This window comes from Sitophilus oryzae, unplaced genomic scaffold (assembly GCF_002938485.1).
Source record: "Sitophilus oryzae breed Bouriz unplaced genomic scaffold, Soryzae_2.0 scaffold_482_pilon_pilon, whole genome shotgun sequence".
Classification (NCBI taxonomy): Eukaryota; Metazoa; Arthropoda; class Insecta; order Coleoptera; family Curculionidae; genus Sitophilus; species Sitophilus oryzae.
This window is the reverse complement of record NW_022147065.1, coordinates 530501-555822: the sequence shown is the minus strand read 5'-3', so window position 1 is coordinate 555822 and position 25322 is coordinate 530501. Positions and strand designations below refer to the sequence as shown.

The window sequence follows — 25322 nt, the reverse complement described above, 5'->3', positions numbered from 1 at the left end:
GCCCAGATTTAGCTGCAAAATTTAATTGCAAATCCTTACTAGAAGACTTCAGTAAAGCAAAAAGCCGAGGAAGAATATTCCTTTTGTAAAAAATTAAATCACTTAAGTTACAAAATAAAACCTTTTTTCAAATCTATATGCTTTTCAATATGATTTGAAAGACATCTGTCCCAATGTTTATATTGCTATTAGAATAATGTTGACTATGCCTGTAAGTACAGCTTCCGCAGAAAGAAGTTTTTTGAAGAAGTTAAATGTTATAAAACACTATACTTAAGAAACAGTTTGAAGCAGGACCGACTATCTGCTTTAACAAAACTTTCAATCGAAGCCCAGATTTAGCTGCAAAATTTAATTGCAAATCCCTACTAGAAGACTTCAGTAAAGCAAAAAGCCGAGGAAGAATATTCCTTTTGTACAAAATTAAATCACTTAAGTTACAAAATAAAACCCTTTTTCAAATCTATATGCTTTTCAATATACTCCCACAGCGCATTTATATTTTTTCTGTGGACATCAATTATAACAAATAAGCTATAAGCGTGCATGATTTGAGTTGTCAATTGCTGCAGGTAGCCAAGTCCCACACTTTATTTATTTAAAAATTAATTTTCTGTATATTTTTTTCCGCTGATTTTTCCGAGTCATTTTGATATTCGGGGCGGAGACGAATTCAACAAATCACAGATCATTAAAAATGGCCCAGCCGTTCTTGTGTTATAATTGATGTAATTAACCCGTGTTTGTTTTATTTATTTAGATTATTTTATCTGTATGCATCACCGTTATAAAAATCTATTAAATCAGCGTCTAAATAAAAAATCAATCTGCGAAAAATGTTTACACCACTCGAACTACGCGTTTTTCCATTAACATAATAGCGATAAGATCGCAAAACAATAACTGCTCTCCAAGATGGACGATTACAGACCATTCTCCATGTGGATACGTCCACTGCAGCAGCTCCTCAACGGCGCAATGCGTGTTCTAAAGAAGATGAAGTCGGAAACGTCGCTAACCATTGACGAGAGCAATGCCAACGGCATCGTGCCTTTTAGACCGCGTCATTTCTACGACAATATACGATTCGCGCTGATCTTGTCCCAGTTTTTCGGCTTGATGCCGTTGCAAGGAATCAGCAAAAACGTGCAGGATGTCAAGTTCAAGTGGGTCAGTTTCCGAATGGTGTACGCCTCGGTGCACGTGGGATGCGTTTTGGCCATGGCGATCGCTTGTATAGTTAAGTTGGCGGTCTATGGATTTGTGATCGACGAAACTGGTAATTATTTTCTTTTGCTATGTATCAGTGTTGTTGAGTTTAGTGTTAACCTGATTTTTGATGAATACAAGATGCAAAAGAGCAAGTGATATAAACCTTTTATTTTATACTTGTATCGCAAAATACATCTTTACATACTTGAGTTCATTCCAGAAAATAATCTTGGTTATCAAACCGTATTTCCGTAAATTACTTAAATACCTACAAATTTTCTAAAAAAAAAATTGAACAAAAAACATTTTTTGAACACAACAAAATAATATTAACTAAACAAAACTAGAAAACGTCATTTTTAATACATCACAAGCAAATAAAAATTAATACGTAGCCAAGAGTCATAATTCAAGATTTCTCTGGGGGTGCTCAGCAGAACCTGAGAGGGGGGGGGGCTTTTATTTTAATTTAAAATTTCAGTATTATCAAGTCAAATTTCATTATGTATTTACTGTAATATAAAAAAAACAAATTTGCTTAGAATGACGATCGATGACAACACCATATAATTTTTATATATAAAATTAGAGGGATCTTCATTTCAAAGACAACTCTGACCTCTGACGCCGCTTTTTTTCGATCGTGTAATATACAGGGTCTGGCAATAGTGCGTCGGGCATCTGTAGCACCTAGAATAAAAAAACTTAAGAAATTTATTTCAGTGCCAACATAAAGTATGTACTAAGATGTATTTCAAGAATATATTTTAATTTCTACAGAGTGGCTCAAAGAAGTGTGAGGGGATCTGGATGATTTTATTTAAATAAAACACCCTGTATATTATTCCATTTTTAGCTTTCTTTCTGATCACTTTACATAATTCTTAGATATTATTAAATATGTTTTGATAGTTTCACAGATATTAATAAAAAAAAATTAAAAATATTTTTTTCAGCGGTTTTTATAAAAATTATAAAAAATAGGTACAAAACATGTCATCAAATCAAAACTATACTAAGTGCTTATTAGGTATAGTCGTCTGTAGTTACTTTGCTATAAATATCACAGTCTTAAATTATACACAGAGTGTTTAAAATTCTATGTCAAACTTTCTAAAATATAAAATAATGGTTCTTCGTTTTTTTTAAATGGAACACCCTGTATATTATTCTTGTGTTAGATGGAGAATTATAAAATGAACAGTTTTTGTTTTTTTTTTCTTTTTGTCATCCTGTGATATTTTTTTTAATAATTTTAGGGATATAAATAAATATTTTGAAAAAGAATGTCAGCCTTAATTAAAAAAAAAAAACAATAAAACTATACGATGTGCGAGGTACTTACTATAATTGGTCTTGACTGAACAGTTGTGTTGAGATGTTTCACTCAAAAAGCATCCCAAAGCATTCCGCACCAAAGTCAAATTTTATGTCGATGTTTCCACCAGTAAATGCAATAGTATCCAGAACATACAAATATATCAGTTTCGAAATTCTGTACTCAGCTCCTACATCGCCTGATCCTGAAAGATCCAATGGGACTTAAAATGCAAATATCTGATGTACAGGGTGGCCCACTAAGAATAGCTCTCGGCTGTATCTCGGAAAGTATTAACTGCAAGGCATGCGGAAAAAAATACTTATAACTAAAGAGGCTATGAGAAATTGCTAGAAATTATTTTCAAGTTTGTAGAACGGCCGATAGAGGGCCCAACTGCTATAAAAAATAAGGAAAAGAAGTTTTTGCACAATTTTGCCTAGATAACGGGTACTAAAATAATAGCCTCATAATCTAGTAAATTTTGAATAATTTTTGTTAAAACCATTTTTCCCTATCTGCCAAAATAAAGTGGTGGGGGAAGGTTAGATTTGTTTTTATTTAAATGTTAATAACTCCGGACTGGATGATCAGAATTCAACTAACGAGGGCTCGTTTAAAAGAGCGTTCCTTACTCTATATTATACCATAAAAATAATAATAATATGCTTTTGAACGTAGCCGATAGGAAGCGCTGTCTTACAATTCAACAAACATTGCGCGTTTTTTCAAAAAATTAAATGCTATAGTATACAGGGTGAATAACAATAATCAAATAATTATAATATCAAATAATTATTAATATATTATTATATTAATTATTATTATTACTAATTATTATTCACCCTAATACAATAAATTAAAAGATGAGACGTACAAATATGAAACTAATATCAGTTCTACGTAAATCTAATTCACGTTATTTTTATCTCTTTAGCTGTAACATGCTTTTATATATCAAATACTTTCGCTGCAGTACATTTCATATATTTGGCGATGAGGTGGCAGGGAATCCTTAAAGAATTCTCCTATGTGGAGATGTCAATGAGGGACTATGCAGTTAATAAAAACGTCAGAAGGACAAATATTCTGAGAGCAACATCGTTCATGTTCTTTGGATTAAGTAAGTACCTAAATAATCCTTTTCATCCAATCAAACTATCGAAAAGCAGTATAAATTGGTAGGGGCCGGGTAGCATATTTGTATGTTGCACACAGAAAATTCCATTCGGAATTAGTCGGGTCTGCGGCTCTGCTGCGATTCGGTGGTATGTAAGTTATACTCGGGAGAGCACTTTCTTGGATAAAGCGAGTGCAACATACAGAAACATTGTAACATATGTGTGTATACCTATGCCAGTTTAATTTTGGCGCTTATAGGAGTTAGGTAGCGCTTAACTAGTTAGGTAACTATTCTTTTATGAAACACGCTTGATATTTTTTATGATATTCTCAGTCTCTTTAAAAAACCTTCAAAATTGTTGTATATAACGTGCCATAGGTACCTACTTACGTTTATTTTTTATATGGTATAAGCAGTTAAAAATGTAGTTTAATTAAGTTGTATTTATAGAAGGTTATGTATTATGCAATGAGAATGATTTAAGATATAAATGTGAGATGCCCATTCATTTGCCTATCATAAATTTTAAAATGCTATAAAGACATACTTATTGACCTATGTCGTCGTTAGTTTTGATAAAATTCATAAAACTTAACTGAAGTTGGTTGAAAATTGTGATTTAATAGAAAATATGTGAAAAATCTATAAATAAAATTATAATCCTGGACAATAAATGTATACAAAATGAAGTTTTGTCAAACACAATTTATTAAATATTAAAAAGAATGTATGCAGTTTGTGCTAATGTGCGTTTTTTCACGCATTCCTGAAAACAGATCTTAAAAGAACTATTTCATATCAAAAATTCACGACAAATTACTAAAACAAATTACCTACTAAAAAAATGCCAGTATGTTCTTTGTAATTTTGTAATTGGAGATAAATTTGGTTAGTAATCAACAAAACGCTTGGTATACCTAAACTTTCTTTTAGCTAAATATTTTTAGTTCTCTTCGGTATGTAAACTAGTTTGTAAACATTTGTAGTTTGTTTTTAGTGAAACGCTTACAATCATCTTAAAGAATTACGTGCTATGGCTCCTGAAATCATAAAAAACTAAACTTAAATCTCACCTCTACTTCTTCCTGACTTTTCAGTCGTAATTAAAATGAGTTTTAATCCACTTTTTGTATTCGCAATTTTCCGGTAACTTTTCCATGCTATTTAAAATTAAAAAAATAAAACACTAATCGCAGCCTAGCCAATGACTAAAGAATCCAAGGACAAATAACACCCGAGAGCAAATTGTGACGATGTCACCAAACAGTGCCGTGGCACATATTTTTCTTAACCTAGCTGTTTGAAGCAATATTTATATTTTTTGATAATTGTTTTGACTACGCCTATGGTGTATCATACTAATTAATTACGAAAAAAACCGTATTAAAATGTTAACAAAAGGTACAAAACTAGTATCGACGTATAGCACATATCAAGTACATATAGATGTTAATTGAAATTGAAGAATAATTATTGAATTCAATAAGAAAACGCTAAAAAGGTGGGGCGGACTGTTTATTTACCTATGAAACGTAACTCCTGGCTCTTTCTTATCGCTGTGGCGTTTACACTTGAAGCTGAACAACTAATCACCATTGTAATAAAGTTTATACAAAGTTCACTACACACAAACGATTAAAAATCGCTAAAATTGTCGCTGGTGACCAAATGATGACTCATTGTTTGCCATCGAAAGAATGGCCTATAAGGTCACAAATTATTCTGCAGCCTGTATATGGGCGTTACATGTCATTTTATTCTTTAGTCATTGATCCTAGCTATAAAGAACTTGTAAAAATTAAGGTTATGTCTAGGTAATGTTGGGTGATAGATATTGATCTTCTAGAGTATCGGTGTTCTTTATTCCGATTCCCGAAATTTTGAATCAGAGTATGCTTATTCATTCACATATATAATTTATTTTTGCTCCCATGCTATATCGTTAGAAGGGTTGGAAAATATAATATATACAATACCAATATAAGTCATCAATTCACAAAACATAATTATTCATAATAACGCCTACGCTACTCTGTATGTTGCACTCGCTTTATCGTGCTTTATCCAAGAAAGTGCGCTTCCGAGTATAACTTACATACCGCCGAATTGCAGCAGACCCGACTAATTCCGAATGTATAATCTGTGTGCAACATATAAATATGCGGCCGGGTATCTCCCCCAAAAGAAGGGTTCTTCTATTTCTATGCCAATTTATCCTGTGTATCGATTTTTCTGATGGAAGGTCAAAATATCACAAACATGTGCCATCTTAAGACATTATATTTTGTCCAGTAAATTAGATATTTCGACAGGCGACTTACAAAAAACGACAGAAAATACAATTTGCCAGTAAATTAAAATGACAAACACAACTGTCACTCTCTGAAATCCTCCCGTTGGACAGACTATAATAAACAAGGAAGACGTAGATATATGCTGGTTTATTCATAGACTATCTACTAGATGGAAATATACTTGAATTTTATGAACTTTTATAAAGAAAACTGATTACTTGATAATGCAAAAGTAGAAAAATATGTACAAACAAATAGCGGATAGAGAAAAAAAATCTGTGAAAAAAGTCCATTTCAGTTAATATTAATCTATTGCTGGGATTTTCAACATTAGTTTTAGTTTAGTTATATTAGTGATAGTTTTCTTTATATTTTAGTAGAGCACGTTTTTTTCATACTCACGAACGTACAGTCCAGTTTTACTTGTGAAAATTTCAAGAAATATCCAGTTGAAATATATTTTGGTTCTGCTTTTCCACAATGGTTTAAATTACTTGGATATACACATTGGACCGCTGTTCTAGTGGAGGTATGTTCTTATACTAGGAACAAATTATAAAAATCAAATAGAGCTTTTTTTAGTTCACTAATATTGTTAGCACCTTTACCTGGAATTTTACTGATCTCTTTATCATCCTAATCAGTGTATCTCTTAGGGAGAAATTTAATCAAATATCTAGCAGGATAAAGCAATATAAGGTAATTTACATTTTTAGATAATAGAACTAGAATATAGTTTAGGTAAAAATATAGAATACATATTGATAAAAGCACAAAACGTCAATACATATACAGGGTGTCAAAAAATAGTGTTTCTAACTTTGGTGGATTATTCTACAGATAAAACTAAAACAAAAAGTTCTTATGTATGTACATATATACCCTAAAATTCTCCCTGAGGAAGTTACAATCCTCGAAAGGATAAATAAGAATAATATATTTTGCTTATCTTTAAGAACAGTGGTATACCGTTTCTCTTGAAATTTGGAACTCTTACAAACATTTTAATGCCAAAGCGAATGGTGATAAGTAAAATTCTGTAACAGCCCTGAAAGGCTTTCCATTAGGGTAGAGAGTACTAGTGGTAGAGAGTACTACAGATACAGTAATTTCTACAAATGACATAAAAAGGTGCCCTTATTTTAGTTCGAAACGGTGAATGGTTTTTAAGTTTATTTAAGTTAATTTCCTTTCAAATATTAAGATGTATCGATTCTAGAATTAGCGAAATTATGAGATTAAATTATGAGAGAGAGATTAATGAGATTAAATTAAGGTGCCCGGTGGCGTAGACAGGCTCTCGTCTACCAATCTCAAGGTAGTGGGTTCGATTCCCACACCCGGCATTGCATCAGCCGACTATTTTTATTAAAATAAAAATAGTTTGGGTACCTAGGTCGACTCAGCCTTAAATGAGTACTTGGGATTCATAATTCTGAGGTAATAATAGACGGTTGAAGCGTAGTGCTAGCCACATTACCTTCCTTGTATACCGAACGGCTCTAGCTTGGCAAGCTGTACCTTGCTACTCCCAAGGCGTTAAACGCTATATACGGGAGCTATTATTATTTATTATTATGAGATTAAATTATTTACAATTTCTTTACATTTTATCATTTCGATTTTCGATAATAATAGTAAAATCAATGCATCGTAACCTTTAACGTAAAATAGTCCTAGCTTTTTATGTCATGTGTGAAAATTTTTAAGTCTACCCTAATGGAAAATACCCTTTCAGAGCTGTTACAAAATTTTAAGCTATGCCATTCGCTTTGGCATTGAAATGTATGTAAGACTACCAAATTTCAAGTTAAACGGTTTAGCAATCTTCTTAAAAATAAACCAAATATATTATTTTTATTTAACTTTTCGAGGGTTGTAAATTCCTCGGAAACTATTTTGGGGCATATGTTCAATGTTCATAGGAACTTTTTGTTTTATTTTTATCTGTAGAACCGAAGTTAGATACACTATTGTTTTGACAATCTGTAAACTTTATTTTAAAACGTAAAAACTGGCTGTTGGAAATGTAATCTCCATAATTTAGTATCTAAAGTAGACACTATAGAATATACAGGGTGAGTTTTCTACGATGTTCTCTATGGGTATCTCGGAAACTACTGAAGATAGAGAGTCGGTTAAATGGGGAAAGAATTGCAGTTTTGTGGGGTCATAAATATGCGCCTTTCAGATTTCTGAAAAAGTTCATGGCTTACTAGATATTTCGAAAAAAACAAATTTTGGCTATTTTAAAAAGTGTCCCTAATTCCGTTATAATCTACTATAGACAAAAACTTTTCAGATAAAAGTTGTAGATAATCACATCCTTAATGAGATTTTGTTCTCCGTTTTTTTTTTCTAAAGCCTGTCATTTTTGACATATGACAAAAACATATTTTTTTAAGTTTTTTTTTAAATGGAAACCATAGTTGGTCATGACTTCAAAAAAGCGCCATTTTTAAGGCTTTTCAGTGATATAAGCTATAATATGTTTTTTTTTGAAAATTACTGAGTTATAGCCAATCATTATCTTTCTTGACTAATTTCACTTAGTTAGCATGCTATTCTTATTTTGTTATGATTTATAACTTATAAAAAGATAGAATATTTTATTAAACCGTTCTTTACAATTTACCAACACAACACTAAAACTTAAAAAAATAATATCACTACATACACTTTAAGTTATTTTAGAAAATTATAAAAAAATCCGCCATTTTTTTGAGTACATAAATGCATCTTTTCAAAACTGAATTACTAGCTTTTCTCACAGAACGACGTGACGGGTCGAGTTTATTAAACTTGTCCCGTACCGCCTCTTCTAGTGCCTCTCTTAATTCATAAGTTCTTTTGTAAATCTTGTTGTTAACCATATCGCATAAAAAATCTAAAATGGATAGGTCAGGTGATCGAGGAAACCCATGCAATTGGTCCACCTCTTCCTATCCCTGAATTTGCATAATTATATATATAATTTTTAACATTTGTTTCATTTATAGGGGGTTGTTTCATACTGAAAGTTATGTTGGAATCACTCTATTGATGCGCGAGTCTCTAAATTTAACTTTTCTAACATGTCTTGAAAACCTAAAAGCGACCCCAACCCCTAACCCTAAAAAGCGAGTAAGTAACGTTCACCACTCAACGTATCCTCGGAAATGTACACGCTTTTCTTCATGTGAAAAATTCATATTTACAATGTTTGTTTATTTTAATTTATAAAGTTTGGATGTGACAGTTAACATTTCTGAGAGCATCGACGATTGAACTTGTTTCCATGGCTAACTATGTGAAATTGTTTTAAAATGATAAGAATTGGGTATATCTCAGTAATTTTTCGAAGAAAACATATTATAGCTTATATCACTGAAAAGCCTTAAAAATGGCGCTTTTTTTGAAGTCATGGCCAACTATGGTTTCCATTAAAAAAAACATATGTTTGTGTCATATGTCAAAAATAGCAGGCTTTAGAAAAAAACGGAGAACAGAAACTTATTAGGGATGTGATTATCTACAACTTTTATCTGAAAACTTTTTGTCTAAAATAAATTACAACGGAATTAGGGACAATTTTTAAAATAGGCGAAATTTGTTTTTTTCGAAATATCTAGTAAGCCATGAACTTTTTCAAAAATCTGAAAGGCGCATATTTATGACCCCACAATACTGCAATTTTTTCCCATTTAACCGACTCCCTAACTCCAGTAGTTTCCGAGATACCCATAGAGAACATCGTAGAAAACTCACCCTGTATATACAATAATCAATATTAATTTCTTAATATTCTTTTTATTTCAGAATCCACCAACAAAATTTTGGAAAGAAATTCGGGAAGACTACTATAAAGTTTCTTACTTGACCAAAGTAGTAGATGTTCAAATTGCCAGTCTAGTTCTAATATCCTTTTTAAACAACATATTTTTCCTTTGCATTCAGCTATATAATAGCATAAAGTGAGTTAAGGTCTAGTTTTGATTGCAGTAGATAATTATTCAAAATTGATACTAAAAGAATTTCGACTTTTAAATGTCTTTATATAATTTAATTAACACAACGTTTTGGACAGCTGTATCACTAACCAGAGAAGATATTAACTCCCCCCCCCACATTAGAGAATTAGCCTGCAGATTTGTCACGTACCAAAACTCTCGTATTTTGGACGACCCAATCTAGACTTGTTTTTACTTAAATCAAGGAAAATCTTTGATTTTTCTCCGTCGTAAGTTCTGGGTAATTTTTCGAGTGTCTTACACCGTTGGAGGACACCCATTCCAGGTGACGGAAGGAGTCTTCCAAGTTCTTCAGTTCTGTTTTAAGTTGGTTTCCACTTGGGAAGCAGAACGGTTCTGGTCCAGTTAGTGAGAGTGTTCGCTCCTTTTCTAGCTAGATCATTTGCTTTTTCGTTGACTTCTATCCCTTGGTGAGCAGGCACCCAGAGTAGGAGGACTTTATTTTCTTTGCCTAATTTGTTGAGTTTCTCTAGGCATTCTTTGACCAACTTCGATTGATGGTTACTGAGTTGAACGCGTTTAGTGCTGCTTGACTATCGGATAAGATGGGTATTTCCTGTTTTCGATAGTTCCTATCTAAGATAAATTGTAGGCATCTTTCCATAGCGTAGATTTCTGCCTGAAGGATGCTGGGGTAGGTGCCCATTGGTTCGGAGTATTTAGTTTTCGGCCTAAACACTCCTATCCCTGTCCCTGCTTTGGTCTTGAAAGCATCAGTATACCACGTTATGATATTGTCGTTTACATGCTGAGCAAACGTTTCTTCCTTCCAATCCTTTTTATTACTTAATACTACAGTGAGGTGTTTCTCAAAGTTATAAATTCTCGGAATTTCATCCACTGGGAGTTGGAGAAGTGGCATTTTCTTTTTTAGGGTGTTCTAAGCCCCTGACGTTGACTTTTTTTAGACCAATCTAATCTGATTAAGTCTGAGGATTTGACCTTGGTCCTCTAACGTGACTTGGCTTGACTTACCACCATAGATAAAAGAAAATAATCTACTATTAAGATAGATATGAAACTTAATAGTAAAATTTTGGGTCAAAGCGCCCCTCCGTGTTTTTAGTGGAGACTACGTTTAACCCAGCGCCTTCGCCTTTTCTGCTGTAAATGTTTTTTATGTTTATATTTGAATTCAAAGGATTTATTTTTAAAGTTACACTGATATATTAGTATATCAGAGTAACTTTAATAAAACATAAGAATATATTTTACAATTTATTTTTTTATTTATTTTACAGAGTTTCATGTAAATGATCGTAAGTCGACTGGCTGTTTAGTGAATAGACCGAGATTTATAGATTTTAAAGCGAACGAAAAAAAAAAAATCAAACAACAAATACATACCATATATTTTTCTTTTATCTAAGATACATACCTTATCGTCTTTTGGAAACACGTACATTTTTGCAGTTTTGTTAGTTTCTTTGCAAGATGCAACACAACAAGAAAACACCATTTTTACAGTTAATAAATAATAAAACTATTTCTGACTATGATATTTAAAATTTAGATAGGTAGTAAATTAAAAAACAAAGGAGTATTTGCAAACGCAGGCCCAAATTCAATAAAAATCAAAATTTTTCCTTCGAAAATCAGGCTTTTTTCACTGAAAAGGTATTTTTTGATTTATCAGCAGTTATTGTCAAGTTGACAATATACAGGGTATTTTCGAATTAGTCTAAAAAAATTATGGTGTGATTCCTCATGTGTTCTTAAAACAATTTTTATATAACCATTGGGTCTAAAGTACTTCCTTTCTGATCTACAGGGTGTTAAAAATTAAAAAAAAATCGATTTTTTTGCTTAACATAAATGGTACACCACTCCATTTTTAAAGAAAATATATTTTTTTCTTGACTGGCCATTCTTTTTCAACAAAACTGATCTTTTGAGTTTTTCTTGTTTATCAAACGGTTGTCGAGAAAAAAATAAATATACTTATTAAGAGCCCGCCTTAATTCGTTTTCTAACGATTTTTTATTTTTTAGATTAATTAGGAAACACCCTGTATATGCATATCACAGGCATCCAAATAAACTATAGTCTGTCCAACGAGAAGATCCTTGACAGTGATAGATGTGTCTGTCATTTTAATTTCAAAGTAGTTTATTTTATTTTAGAAAAAAATAAGTTGGTACAACTGAAACGCATAGCAGGAAATTAATATAATTAAAATTTGACTGACAAGTGATTACTTCAAAATATTGTGAAAAAAATGTATAAAACTGAAAAAATGTAATCGAGTTATTTTATTTAATAAAGAACGGTTATGTGTTAATACAAAACAAACAAGAACAAGACACCACATACCAAAAAAATTATAAAAACTTACTACTATTAAACTTACTATTTCTTACTTTCAAGCTTTATGAAACTTCCCGCATTTATGATTATATTTATCAATATAACTTATGTACAAATAGAAATTTGTAATATTCCACCGGAATAAATAATACAACATAAATAAAACAAATTATTTTATTAATAATAACACTTACCAAATTTGATTAATTATCTTTAATCTTAATTTTTTTAAACCAGTACCTTTTGACATTATTTTTCTGCAGTACTAAAATCCATTATTTACCTATCCTGTGATGTCAATATTTTACAGCTACTCCAGTTTTTAGTATGGTCCTTCTACCATATTCGAGATGCACTTATCTACGAGGAGATGGTATACGAACTTTATTAATGGTAACTTTATTGGTGTATAAGACTTTCTACCTGGGCAGCGAGTATTAACCATAAACTGTGCTCTGGGTCTATAGTTAATTTTCACTCGATTTTTCGGTATTTTTCCTCCACTTGACTTCAAAAGACACAAAACACACGTAATAAAATGCATCATCTTCCAAAACGCAGGGTATTTGACAAAAGTTGACACAAAATTATAACCTATAATTTGGCAAGACAAAATCTAAAGGCGAGTTCATACGCATCAGCGTCCGTTTGTCGTTCATCGTTCCGTCAAACCAATAAAATTGAAATACGATCTGTCATTTTTGAAATAAGCCAATAAAACAGGTTAAAAACAACAAGAGACGACGCATGACGGATTTATATTTAAACCCATCCATAACTTAAAAATTACTAGAAACTTTTTTTAGTAAAATAAATAGATTGGTATGGGACGTCATCTGTTTTTCTACTGTCATCGTCTGTCGAAATCTTACCTGAGAAAAAAAACAGAGATTAGTAACCTCTAAAAATTATTTTTCCTACCACTAGCGACATACCGTGTTTTTAGTGTGTACTAAATTATTTTATCAAAATTTCACCATATAAGCACGGCATATCAATCACACGGCAGGCTAACTCTCTTTGGCGGGAACGCTACGCGCATACCGTCGCGCACGCCGCCATTAGGGTTTCCATCAACAGAAAGTAACCAGTGTCGTAGTTTCTTTCATCGACTGCGCACACTTTCGGCTGATTCGAGTCAGTAGCGTACGGATTAATTTATTTTGTTTATTTCTTGAGTTATATTTTATAGTTGTTGTTTTATTTTTGTTTATTGTGTTATATATTTGGTTTTTCTAGTTTATTTTCGTTTCTTGTGTTATATAATTTATTTTTGTTTTTCTGAACATTTTTAAATCGTTAATTTTTACGTGTTTTTAAAATCCCTGGGCGAAGTTGTGCAGCAAAAAAACTGCCCGAGTAGAGGACTAAACTGCAATAAAAGTTTCTTTCTGTTTCCTAGAGATCCGATTAGGTATGTATATACATATGTGATTAATTATTTTAACATATTTTAGTTAAAAAAACAGTAGTATACATATTAGGACATTCAGCTAAATAGAAAGATCTAATTAAAAATATACAAGTTCAGCATCTATATTAAATGTTAACAAACGTATATACAGGGTGAGTCTTAAATAAGTGCAAATATTTTCAGGGCTGGCAGATCTCGATAAAAGAAACATATTTTCTCCTTACTTTTTTAGATAAATCCAAAATAACCGAATTATTTAAGTTTAAAAAAAATGTTTTTTTTTTTAATGTTGAGTTAAGAGCCACCGGATTTTTTCTGTATTTGCATCCCTTTTAGTGCCGCAACCATAGAGTAAAGCCGTAACTATGGTAATATCAGAGATTAAGAAATTATACCGTGGGAAAATTTGCGGTGAACAGGCAGTTCTAGAAAGTTTTCGAAAAATATACAGGAAAGTTAAAAGAAAATGCACGATTTTCAATATCTTTTTTAGCGAAAAAACTCATAAACGTGTTCCTGGGGTCGAAATATACCACCCCTGAAAATATTTGCACTTATTCAAGACTCACCCTATATGTATATAAAATATTAGCAAGATTAAAATGTTAAATATTTAGTAAAATTTAATGTTGTATCTAGACATTCAACATTAAATTTAAAAATAATTATATTATTAATTTAAATAAAATTATAAAAATAAATAAAATGAGTATATCGAAAATAACAATAGATTAGTAACAAGTTAACAATACATTTTTAGGGCAAGAACATGGGCAATTGCAGCTAACGGAGAAGACTTGATTGAAGATATAAATAAGGCCCACAAGTACAGGTTGTGTTCTGTTCACTTTGAATTTAAAATGTTTACCAATTCACTTTGTAACCGTATAAAATACAATGCGGTACCTACTTTGTTTCCTGCCATGAAAAAAATAGAAGTTTCTCAAAAAAAATTGTGGATTTATTAATTTGTGAAATTTGAATATTAATAAAATTTGTTACGCCCATTGATGGGCATAATTTGTACGTAGCCTCTTTATATTGTTCAATAAATATTTTATTGGTATTTTTTTAATTCTTGTTTGTAACTCCTGGTGAAATATTTAATTGATTTTTTCATTTTTACTTTTCGAGAAGTATGCGCGGTTAACGATTCATTTGTTTGGACAAAAGTATTGTAAATAAAATTCAGTTTCAGTCAATTACAGTATTTTTTTAATACGACCCTGTCGTATTTTCTGAGAAATTTTTTAATACGTTTTAATCCGGCCCTGACTAGGAAACCATAATGGCGCCGACAAGGTCAAATTTTATAGAAATTTTAAACAATGGAATCTGAGTAGAGTTGGCGTGCCGATTGTTTTATGTGCCGTGATATAAGTTTCCAGGCAATGCTTACCACAGATTTGGCCGCCACACAAATACAAAGTTTTTATTTTAAGACTGATAAAGACAATGGAAGTTCGAAATTCTTTTAATATCAAGTTATAACTTGTTTCTTTTTTCTGTAATTCTCATAAATGTGAGCTTATTAGTATTTGTTTTTTATTGTTTTAGAATTACCCTTAAAGTATATTCATTTTTTAGAGAGAGGGAAGCTATTATTGAGAGCGTGTACTTTTTCTATTCGTTTGGATTCATCGTTTTTCGGGTGGTAGCTGTTTCTCTTTATTCGGCAACTTTAAACGAAGCAGCTAGGAAGCCACTAAAATATTTGTATTCTCTACCTACAGAAAACTATACCACTGATGTACGTAAAATAATATAATTTTCCGTTGTTCACAGAAAATTTTAATTGAGTGTTTTGTTTCAGGTAAGTCGACTTATTACTCAAATAAACTATTTGCCCAATGGTATTACGGGACATGGTTTTTTTCTGATAACCAAAAATTTTCTTTTGCAAGTAAGTATTTTTTACCTCATTGTGAAGAAATACGTACGAGATAGGATAGCAAATTAAATTAGTTTAATTTGATTATTTTATTTGTGATTGTTGTCATTTAATACAGGGTGAGTCTTAAATATGTGCAAATATATTTAGGGGTAGTATATTTCGACCCCAAAAACACGATTATGATTGTTTTCTTCAAAATTTTTTTTTGGGAAATTTGAAATTTTTTTTACAAAAGTTTTTTTAGTTTTTGATTAAAAAAATAAATATAAAATTATAATTTCTTGATAATATGGCAATATAGGCAGTAGATTAAATTTACAAAAAGAAAATACAGAAAAGATCCAGCGGTTCTCAAAATTAAAAAAAAATGAAATTCTCAAAGTAAAATATTTCGGTTATTTTGGACTTATTTGAAAAAGGGCAAAGAGAAAATATGTTTGCTTTATCGAGATCTACCAGCCCAAAAATATTTGCAGTTATTTAAGACTCATCCTGTATATAAAAGTATACGGTGGAAAACATCGGTTGACGTTTCCAAGTCAATTTGACGCAAAATTTAATAACGTTATAAACAATAAAATAATTATTATTATTTAATTATTATATTATATTACCATATTATTTGTTTATTTAATAAAATAACGTTATAAACATTGGTTCCGCTTAAACATCAAAATATACAGGGTGGCCCATTAATGCGAGGAAGTCTAATACCGTCTTTGAAAAAAAGTTTTGTACAGATGTTGCATGGTTTATAAAGGTGCATACTTTTGGTGCAAAATATATAGGGTGGCCCATTAATGCGAGGAAGTCTAATACCGTCGCTGAAAACAAGTTTTGTACAGATGTTGCATAGTTTATAAAGGTGCATACCTTTGGTGCATACCCTAAAATATTTTCTTGTATACAGGGTGTTCGAAAACAAAGTTAAATAAAGTTTTTTTTTTAAATTGCACCCCCTATTTTTCTGTACATAATTGGAATCAGCATAAAATTTTGCATATAGTACAGTATTTTTTTAAGTATCATGCGGTGTTGCCATTTTATTTCTTATTTACTAAAACCTTGATTAAAAACACTACATCCAAGTGTTCCTAAATTTTTAGCGGGTTTGCAGATATTCGCTGTATTATATTGACATATCAGAGAAAGAATTTATGATTTTTATTTTTTAGAATTTAATATTTTAATTATACTCTTGGTTTTTAGTTAAAGTTTTGGTTATTATTTGGTATACCGGTGGTATCGTCGTTTGAATTATCCAGATATTAGCTCCTCTGTTACAGAGAAGTTGTCAATAGCTTTTTTTAAAGGTCTGCGTATGCTAAATACACATGCCAAATTTTAACACATATTTTTTTTGAACAAGCAGATTTTAAGTAATTTAATAAAAACTGCATCTATTTTCTAATTTAAAACTGAACGGGTAATAATGCAAAACCAGGTAAATGCCAACGCAACTTAAGTTGGCATCCTCTAATTTTGTCAATGTTAAATGTAATTTGTTGTTCTATCCATAGAAAAAGGAAATAAATTTAGTTTGGAATGCCGGTCAAAATATATAATTGTTTTGGGTCGCGGCCGTTGTACGCGATCTGGCGCTGCTATAGCGGTTGCTGAGAACAACCGCCAAGTAAAAACAGAAATAATTTTCTCTTGTCAAAGTCAGAATCTTAAAAAATTATAAAATCTTTCAAAATTTAAACTACTGTTATTGAAGAAATACCGAAAATTTTTAAAAGTTTTTAACAGTTTATTTTCAAAGTAATTATTGCTATCTTGTGAGTTTACTTTAAATTTTATTTACTCAAACCCGTGATAATTATTGTGAAAAAGTGGCATTAAAAACTTGTTCAAGCTGTGCTGTGAACTGTGAACTGTTAAAACCATCGTGGATCGTGGCATAACGTTGGTTTCCAATGTTTCATAGGTATTTCATACATGTCCTTATATAAATAGTAATAGAATGAAGTTTCTTGTATGCAACACACTGTATTTTATTTATAAAATTAAAAGCAAAAAATAGATATTATTAAATAATATTTGGCGACATAATTCCGGAAAAAGCCGAACCGCTCCGAAATTATCAAAAGCTTTGGGTCGCGACCGTTGCAAGAATAGCGCCAAATAGTATTTACATTGTCCTTATGGGTACTTTCCAATCTAAACTTGTTTCATTTATCTACTGTTCTGTCTACACTACTAAGTTATAGTTACTTACGCTTAGTGTCTGCATATGTAAATTTTGCATGTGATTTTCTATGTTTCTAGCGACGATACACTACCCGGTATAACGTGGTATATTTAGTATTTTTAACTGTTGGCATTACTTCTTTTTCAGGCAGCGGCAACTGTTGTAACTTTCGAGCTAATGATTTTTCAGTTTTCTCCTGCTATGAAATCAAAATATTCATCAAATTCAACACATAATGAAACGATTTGTATAAAATAACTTTTATTATATTTATTTTTGTATTTATATAAAATATCAGCAATAGAGATATTAGATATATACAGTGATGGGGCAGTAGGTAAGTCCCAATGGGTAGGTAAATAATATTTGGGTATATACTTGGTATATGAACAGAAGGTGTAGGGTATAGATATACCCATTGAGGAATAGTGTAGATCTATTCCTGGTATATTAGTTATTGTATATATTACCGGTGGTCGAGGAATCCTCTTATAAAATTAAGATATTTATCAAAATTGTAACGCCGGCGTTATGCTGAAGTGTTTTTGAGAGAATGTATTTGCTATTGTGAACTCTTATGTGCATTCTTTGAGTAACTGATGGTTTTCTAACCATTTATTCTTAGATATTTTTTATGCTGTATTTCACAATAAATTATTGTTAAAATTTTTTGTCAGTATAGGTACCTTAAATTAACATAATAAGTGGGTATATACCGGGTATATTGCGGGTATTTGCCCATATTCAAAAATGTACCCTGTATGTACATACTGGGTTTATACTAGGTATATATACCCGGCCACAACTTAAGTATTTACTCAAATTTCAATATACCGGGTGTTTACCCAACACTGGGTATATATCCATATATAAATATAATAATGTATAAATATATATGATATGTATAAAAGTTGGTACTAGTAGATAATATGTAAATGTTTCTCTGTGGTTTTGTAAATTAATTTTAGACTAGACAATCTTTTTTGTATAATTAATTGTTATTGATATATAAATAGAAATAAACACATGTTTCTTTACATATTTTTGTTTTCTTTAAATTCTTTTTTAAAACGAATGAGATAGAAAGAAATAGAAATACAAAATTACAGATAAAAGGATGAAAATAAATCTGTGCATTGTAGAAATTTTATTAAACTTAAACCTTTATACTTATAGTTTTGTCCAAACTTTACTTCTTAATAAGCATATTGAATTAAAAATAACGCATAGCGTCTGTTAAAAAGTTCGTATCGACCGAGAACATACCAAATATGATTACTTTTGATATTGGCAACATACATACATGTTTACACCCAATACAGATACGTCATGGGAGAACTGTCATGACAGCAATTTAAGGAAAGGTCTTTTAAGTATATAAAAGTGCGCTGCCTATGCTGTAAAAACCATGCCATCTGATTATTCTTTTACCATTTACCTTTGATAGTTGAGGTAACTTAGATTTTTGAGGGCGTCACTGCCCTAAGGCAGAATGAATAAAATCATATTTACTAACGATAAATTATAAAATATATAAAATGTTAATTTTTAGATTACTGATTTTGTTGTAAAAGCTTATTAAAAATATAAAATTTAATAAAATATAGCACTTTCAGAACTAGACGAATTGAGCTACATTTAGTTTTTTTTCTCTGTACGAGTTTGGAATACTAAAAATTTACATTTTTTAAAGTTAGATACGAAACAGTAAAATGTTTGTATTGGGAATTTTAGAAATTGGGTTTCTAAAACAATTTTCTGAGATGCCAATTAAAATTAGAAAAAAATATAGGTCTTGTTGCTTTAAATAAAAAGAAAATTATAAATCGAGTAACTAGTGATGCAAAAAATCATGCAATTAAGATTAAATTTAGCATGGTGGTAGACTGAGCCACGTCCAGACTATATAATGCATAACTTGTTCAACTATGATTCTCAGTTTTTTAAACAGATTAAGAGACCAATTATAGTGGCATTAGCGAATACACTTGCACCCTGCAAAATTCGATTCGACGTTTATAGTATCCGGTTAAAGTACGAATACACCAATAAGATTTATAGGATTTATAGGTAGAGGGCTTTAACTAAAACGCACAAATATAGTTTAAAAGGAAGTGGAGCTTTTTTATTTTATAAAATAAAGTTTACAGCTACTGTGCGTATATACGACTAAACGTAACTAAGATAAAAGAGGCAGAGATGGAACTACTATACATTTTGATGACAATGCTCTTTGTTTTATTTCAGACACACGCAGGCAGCGCATGTTATTCTATTTATATTTTCTTTTGAATAATAATCATTCTCGATATGTCGATATATCCAATAAGATTAAAGCTTGATTCTCACTATACTTTTCGTTTCCATTCTATATCCATTCCATATCCGTTTCGTATTATTTATTGTATTGACGCTATACGTAAGCTTCCGTTCCGTATTAGTTTCATACTATTTATTGTACAATTTATATAATTACGAAAGTTAAGACAGATATAAAAAAGACCAAAAAAAGAGTAACGTTAAAAATGCATTAGTTAGGTTTGAAGGAAGGAGGATAATATAATCGTTTTCCGGAAAGGTAGATTTTTTTGAAACACCTTAATATTTTTTGTACATACACTTTTGATGAAACAGTAATAAATAATTTGTCTTTCTAATAAAATGTTTTATTTTGTCTCTATGGGGAAAATTGTAAACATTTAAACACATTGATAAACTTATAACCCAACTAAAAACAAACTTGTATAGTTCTTGGTTCATTATTACCCCATTTAAAAAATATGTTTACATTTTACCCCAAAATAGGACAATATTTGATTTTCTTATGGGGTAAATGTAAACAATTTCTTGGAACCTATTGCAAATTTCTAGCTGTCCATCAAAGCACCTATTAAATAAAGTGTCTTAAAATATATCCTTTTAGAATTTTCAGTGCAAACGTCAAAGTTTCAAAGTTATACCTTGCTAAAATTATTTTTGTTAAAGTCGTTTACCATTACCCCAACTGACCCTATACGGTCGATCTTGTAGTCGTTCATGTAGTTTCTTCTATTACACGCATAAAACAATTACAATTAAAAAAGCTTTTAAATTAGAGAAGGAATGGGAAAAAACTATAAAGCAAATAATCTGCGAAAAATGTTTACGCCATCGTCAAATGGTTTCATGTTAACATAAACCGATAAAATCAAAAAAGAATAATCACTCTACAAAATGACCGCTAAAGAAAACAGTTTCGCAGTTAGACTCTAGACGGCAAAATGTTGATCGTAAGAAAGATCAGACCCGAGCCATCATCGACGATGAACGAGACCAACTCCAATGGAATTTTGCCCTGTAGACCGCATTATTTTTACAGTAATATTCGTTTTGCTTTACTTTTGTCTCAAGTTTTCGGTATTATGCCCTTACATAATATCGATAAGAATGGGCATAATATCAAATTTAAATGGATCAGTTTTAAGTTGCTATACTCCTTGGTTCACGTTGGTTGCGTTTTGACCATGGGGATTTTTTGTATAGTTAAGCTGGCAGTTCATGGATTTGTGATAGATGAGACAGGTAATTATAATTTTATGATACCTACCTATACTTTTATATATACCGGATACTTTTATATATAAATATATCTACAAATTCTTTATAATAATTATTCATGATTTTAATACAATCAGTTTATTAAAAGTTTTGATGACCTGATTGCGATCCAAATATATTATGTGTTTGAAATTAACTATATTTCTAGGTGTAGGTACACTATTTTTAATATACAGGGTGGTCCGAACTGTATTCCGGAAACTTCGGCAGCATATTCTGCAGGCAAAAATAAGTAAAAAAGTTTGTATAAATGTATGTCCTAAAATACTTTGTTTCGGAGATACAGGGTGTAGAAGTTTCATTTTTATTTCGATTTTTTCTAAATAATTTCTGAAGTAACGTCAATATTTGGATAAAAATTGGTGTCTGGGAGTTTTGTGACACGATAAATATGATTTTGATGTCAAAATGACTCCAATTTGTAGGGGGCGCCACCTACATGCGTTTTGACGAGAGTAATAACTTTTTCTCCGTACCTGTATAAAACTACGGACTAAAAAAATATACATTTCCATGACTTTTTACGTAAAAAATGTCTCTTCGTAAAAATGGCTCTGCGCAACCGTTCTCAAGATATTTAAAATGGAAATAGTCAATACATGCCATTATTGACAAAAAATAAGCACACGTTCAGTATAGTTATTTGACTGAAATAATAAATTTTTTATTATTTTTATTTTTAAATTAATCATAAATTTTTCTGCGAAAAAATGATAATTAAACAGTTTCTATTGAACTTTTGGCACAAAAAAAATCAAATTTATGGTTTCAGCCTAATAACTATTTAGTCAACATGTATAATTTATGTCACTGATGACAGGTATTGATAATTTCAATTCCAAATATCTCGAGAACCATTACTCGTAGCGATTTTTACCAAGAGACCTTTTTTATGTAAAAAAAGTTGTAAATGTATATTTTTTATTCAGTAGTTTTGTACAGTTATGGACGAAAAGTTATTACTCTTCAAACCAGTTTAAACATATGTAGGTGGCGCCCTCTACATGTCGGAGTCATATTGGCATGAAAATCAAATTTCTTACGTCAAAAAACTGCCAGACACCAATTTTCATTCAAATATTGATGTTACTTCAGAAATTATTTCGAAAAAATCGAAATAAGAATGAAACTTCTACACCCTGTATCACCAAAACTAAGCATTTTAGGACATACATTTATACGGACTTTTTTACTTATTTTAATCTGAAGAATATGCTGCCGAAGTTTCCGGAATACAGTTCGGACCACCCTGTATATTTTTTTAAATATAAGCACCTATATATGGATGGATGGCTTTTTGAATTCTATATTAAATTTTAAAAGTATTTTGTTTATATATAATGTTCTATATTAACATCTTTTGAAATACAAAAAAGAAGCGTCAAGTTAGCTCGGAAATGACCGATCGATGTCACGCCATATAATTTTACATATGAAGTGAGCCTCGATCTTCATTCCAAGTTTCGAGCCAACTTTGATGTCGATTTTTTCAATCGTATGGTACTTTGAATTATTTGTGTTTATTACTTTGTTGCTATTAATTATCTCATATGATAAAAAGTATGTACCATTTAATAAGGATAAACTACAAAATTAACCTACATAGTTACATAGTGGTTTATGGACGTATAACAACCAAACTTTTGAACAGACGACCGAAATTTCACAAGAAATAACCAAGCTGTCATTTTTTTTGCTTTTGCCCACCCAAGTAGCACAATAAGTTATTATGAGAGTGAAGTGTTTTATGATTTTTTTTATGAAATTTATAAATGCATTTATTGTTAAATCTGAAATTATATTCAATAATTATATTTTAATGAAAAAAAACTGTAAATTTTGATGAAATATATTTTGATCGTAAATTCTAAATTTATATTATAATGTACAATTACAAAGAGGTCTGTGTAAATATTTTCTTAACACCTTGTACGTTATTTTAGTTTTTATTGTCTCATATTGTAATCACATAGGAATGTAAACTTCATAACTCGTCCGACTATGAGACACACTTTTTACCAAACGTAATTTTTAAGTCTTAAATTTATCAAATTATTTTATAAAAATAAATTATAATTTTTTAAATAGTAGTTTTATGTTGCTATTAAGTTTCTTTAAAAATATTTAATGTCATATGTCTTTATAATTCAGATTCACTTTAATACATATGTTTCCTAGATTGCCTAATATACAGTATGATCGAAAAAAAAACGGCATCGAGTTGGCTTGGAAATGACGATCGATGACATTTCCCATATAATTTTACATATAAAATGACGGCGATCTTCATTTTATAGCCACCGCCGACGCCGTTATTTTTTTGATCATATTGTATCTTAGTTATAAAAAATATCGCATACTGGTTAATACTTAATTTTATAGTTTTTCTCTAAATTAGTTTATGCAGGGTCTCTCAAGCAATATGTGCCATCTCCCGTAGGGTGATTCTTCACGTAAAAATAAGAATAATTTTTTATATCAACAGAGATTCTGCCTTGTTTTGTGGCTACAGGGGGTTCAAATCTTCATTTTATTTATTTATTATTTTCTTCCAAATGCTTTTAGCGATTCGAATAAATGTTGAAGGTAAAAGTTACTATAAGTATATATATATATATATATATATATATATATATATATATATATATATATATATATATATATATATATATATATATATATATATATATATATATATATATAAACGGGATTTGGTTTAAGTATTTAATACTCATTTCCAACTACAGCCTATTGCTGCCTTCCCGTTACCCTACGCCACACATCTCGATTTAGAGCGTCATCAGCTTCTAGGTTACGAGCTTCCATTGCTTCCGTAACCGTTCCGTTCCAGGATTTTCTAAGTCTACCTCTCTTTCTTCTGCCCTGGGGAGCCCATTGAAAAATTCTTTTTGGCCACCTGTTCTCCGGCATACGCAGAACATGTCCAAACCATTTTAAGCTGGATTTTTCGATTCGATCCAGTACTGTCTCCTCCGATGCATTCATGATACGCCTGACCTCGATGTTTGTCTTTTTTTCCATCCTAGATATACCTGCACTTCTTCTAAGGTAGTCCATTTCAACAACTTGGATTTTGCGCTTCGCGTCTGCACTCAGAGTCCACAGCTCTGAACCATAGCAAAGAACTGACTCCACCAATGTTCTTCCAAGTCTCTTTTTAGTTGTTGCAGATAAGTTTCGGTCCCACCAGAGGCTGTTAAGACATCCAATAACTTGTTTGCTCTTCTGAATTCGGGTTTGTATTTCTTCTTTTGCCCAAATCCTCGTTGTTGATAGTAGCACCCAGGTATTTAAATTTGTCTACTTGTTGAATTGGACGTTATCATTAATGAAGACTTCAAAACAAGCGTTGGAATTGACAGCTAAGTATTCGGTCTTCTTTAGACTAACCTGAAGTCCCCATTTGTTGTATTCTTGATAAAGCCTCTTAGTCATGAACTCTCGATCGTATGAGTCCTGCGCAACCATGACCTGATCGTCTGCAAAGCTCAGGGTAAATAGTGTGTTGTCCTCAATGGGTATTCCCATACCTTGAGATTTCGTCTTCCATTCCCTAAGGGCTACTTCGACGTAAGCGTTGAAGATCAGAGGAGATAAGCTGCATCCTTGTCGCAACCCTTTTGTGGTGTTAATTGGATTAGATAGCCTGTGTCCTATTTTAACGTACGATTCATTTTCTTTATATAGCTCTTTTATTATCTTAAGCAAAGGTCCATCTACTTCTAAGATATTCAAGACTTCCCATATCTTGCTGCGGGGAATAGAGTCGTACGCTTTCTCCAAATCAATAAATGCTAGATGGACTTCTTGATATACTGCTATCTTTTTTTCCATCACCTGCTGCAGGACAAAAAGGTTATCTGTGCAAGATTTCCCCGGTGTGAATCCGCTTTGGTCTTCCGAGATTTTGTCACCAATACTGTCCCTGAGCCTACCCT

The 25322-nt window shown here is 31.1% G+C and overlaps 1 protein-coding gene and 1 long non-coding RNA gene across 2 annotated transcripts; one reads left to right on the top strand and one right to left on the bottom strand.

The window, feature by feature from the left end:
- The first annotated feature begins 955 nt into the window (after window positions 1–955).
- LOC115886287 (gustatory receptor for sugar taste 64e-like) lies at window positions 956–18608 on the top strand. Its single transcript, XM_030905378.1, has 8 exons — window positions 956–1279; window positions 3468–3653; window positions 6325–6476; window positions 6530–6646; window positions 9746–9900; window positions 15266–15428; window positions 15492–15581; window positions 17914–18608. The coding sequence occupies exons 1-8, from the start codon at window positions 979–981 to the stop codon at window positions 18022–18024; spliced, it is 1275 nt and encodes a 424-aa protein (XP_030761238.1). The 5' UTR covers window positions 956–978; the 3' UTR covers window positions 18025–18608.
- LOC115886292 lies at window positions 1814–6646 on the bottom strand. Its single transcript, XR_004050869.1, has 4 exons — window positions 6556–6646; window positions 6350–6489; window positions 2558–2735; window positions 1814–1902 (listed from the first exon to the last, which is right to left on the bottom strand). It is a non-coding gene; the product is annotated as an uncharacterized LOC115886292 (long non-coding RNA).
- Window positions 18609–25322: the final 6714 nt, after the last annotated feature.

What these genes read in the sequence shown, in the direction of transcription:
- LOC115886287 (XM_030905378.1), top strand. Translation starts at nt 979, where the DNA reads ATGCGTGTTCTAAAGAAGATGAAGTCGGAAACGTCGCTAACCATTGAC. An exon ending in GGACCGCTGTTCTAGTGGAG is followed by an intron (nt 6,477 to 6,529) that starts GTATGTTCTTAT and finishes AGCTTTTTTTAG; the next exon opens with TTCACTAATATTGTTAGCAC. An exon ending in CAGCTATATAATAGCATAAA is followed by an intron (nt 9,901 to 15,265) that starts GTGAGTTAAGGT and finishes TTCATTTTTTAG; the next exon opens with AGAGAGGGAAGCTATTATTG.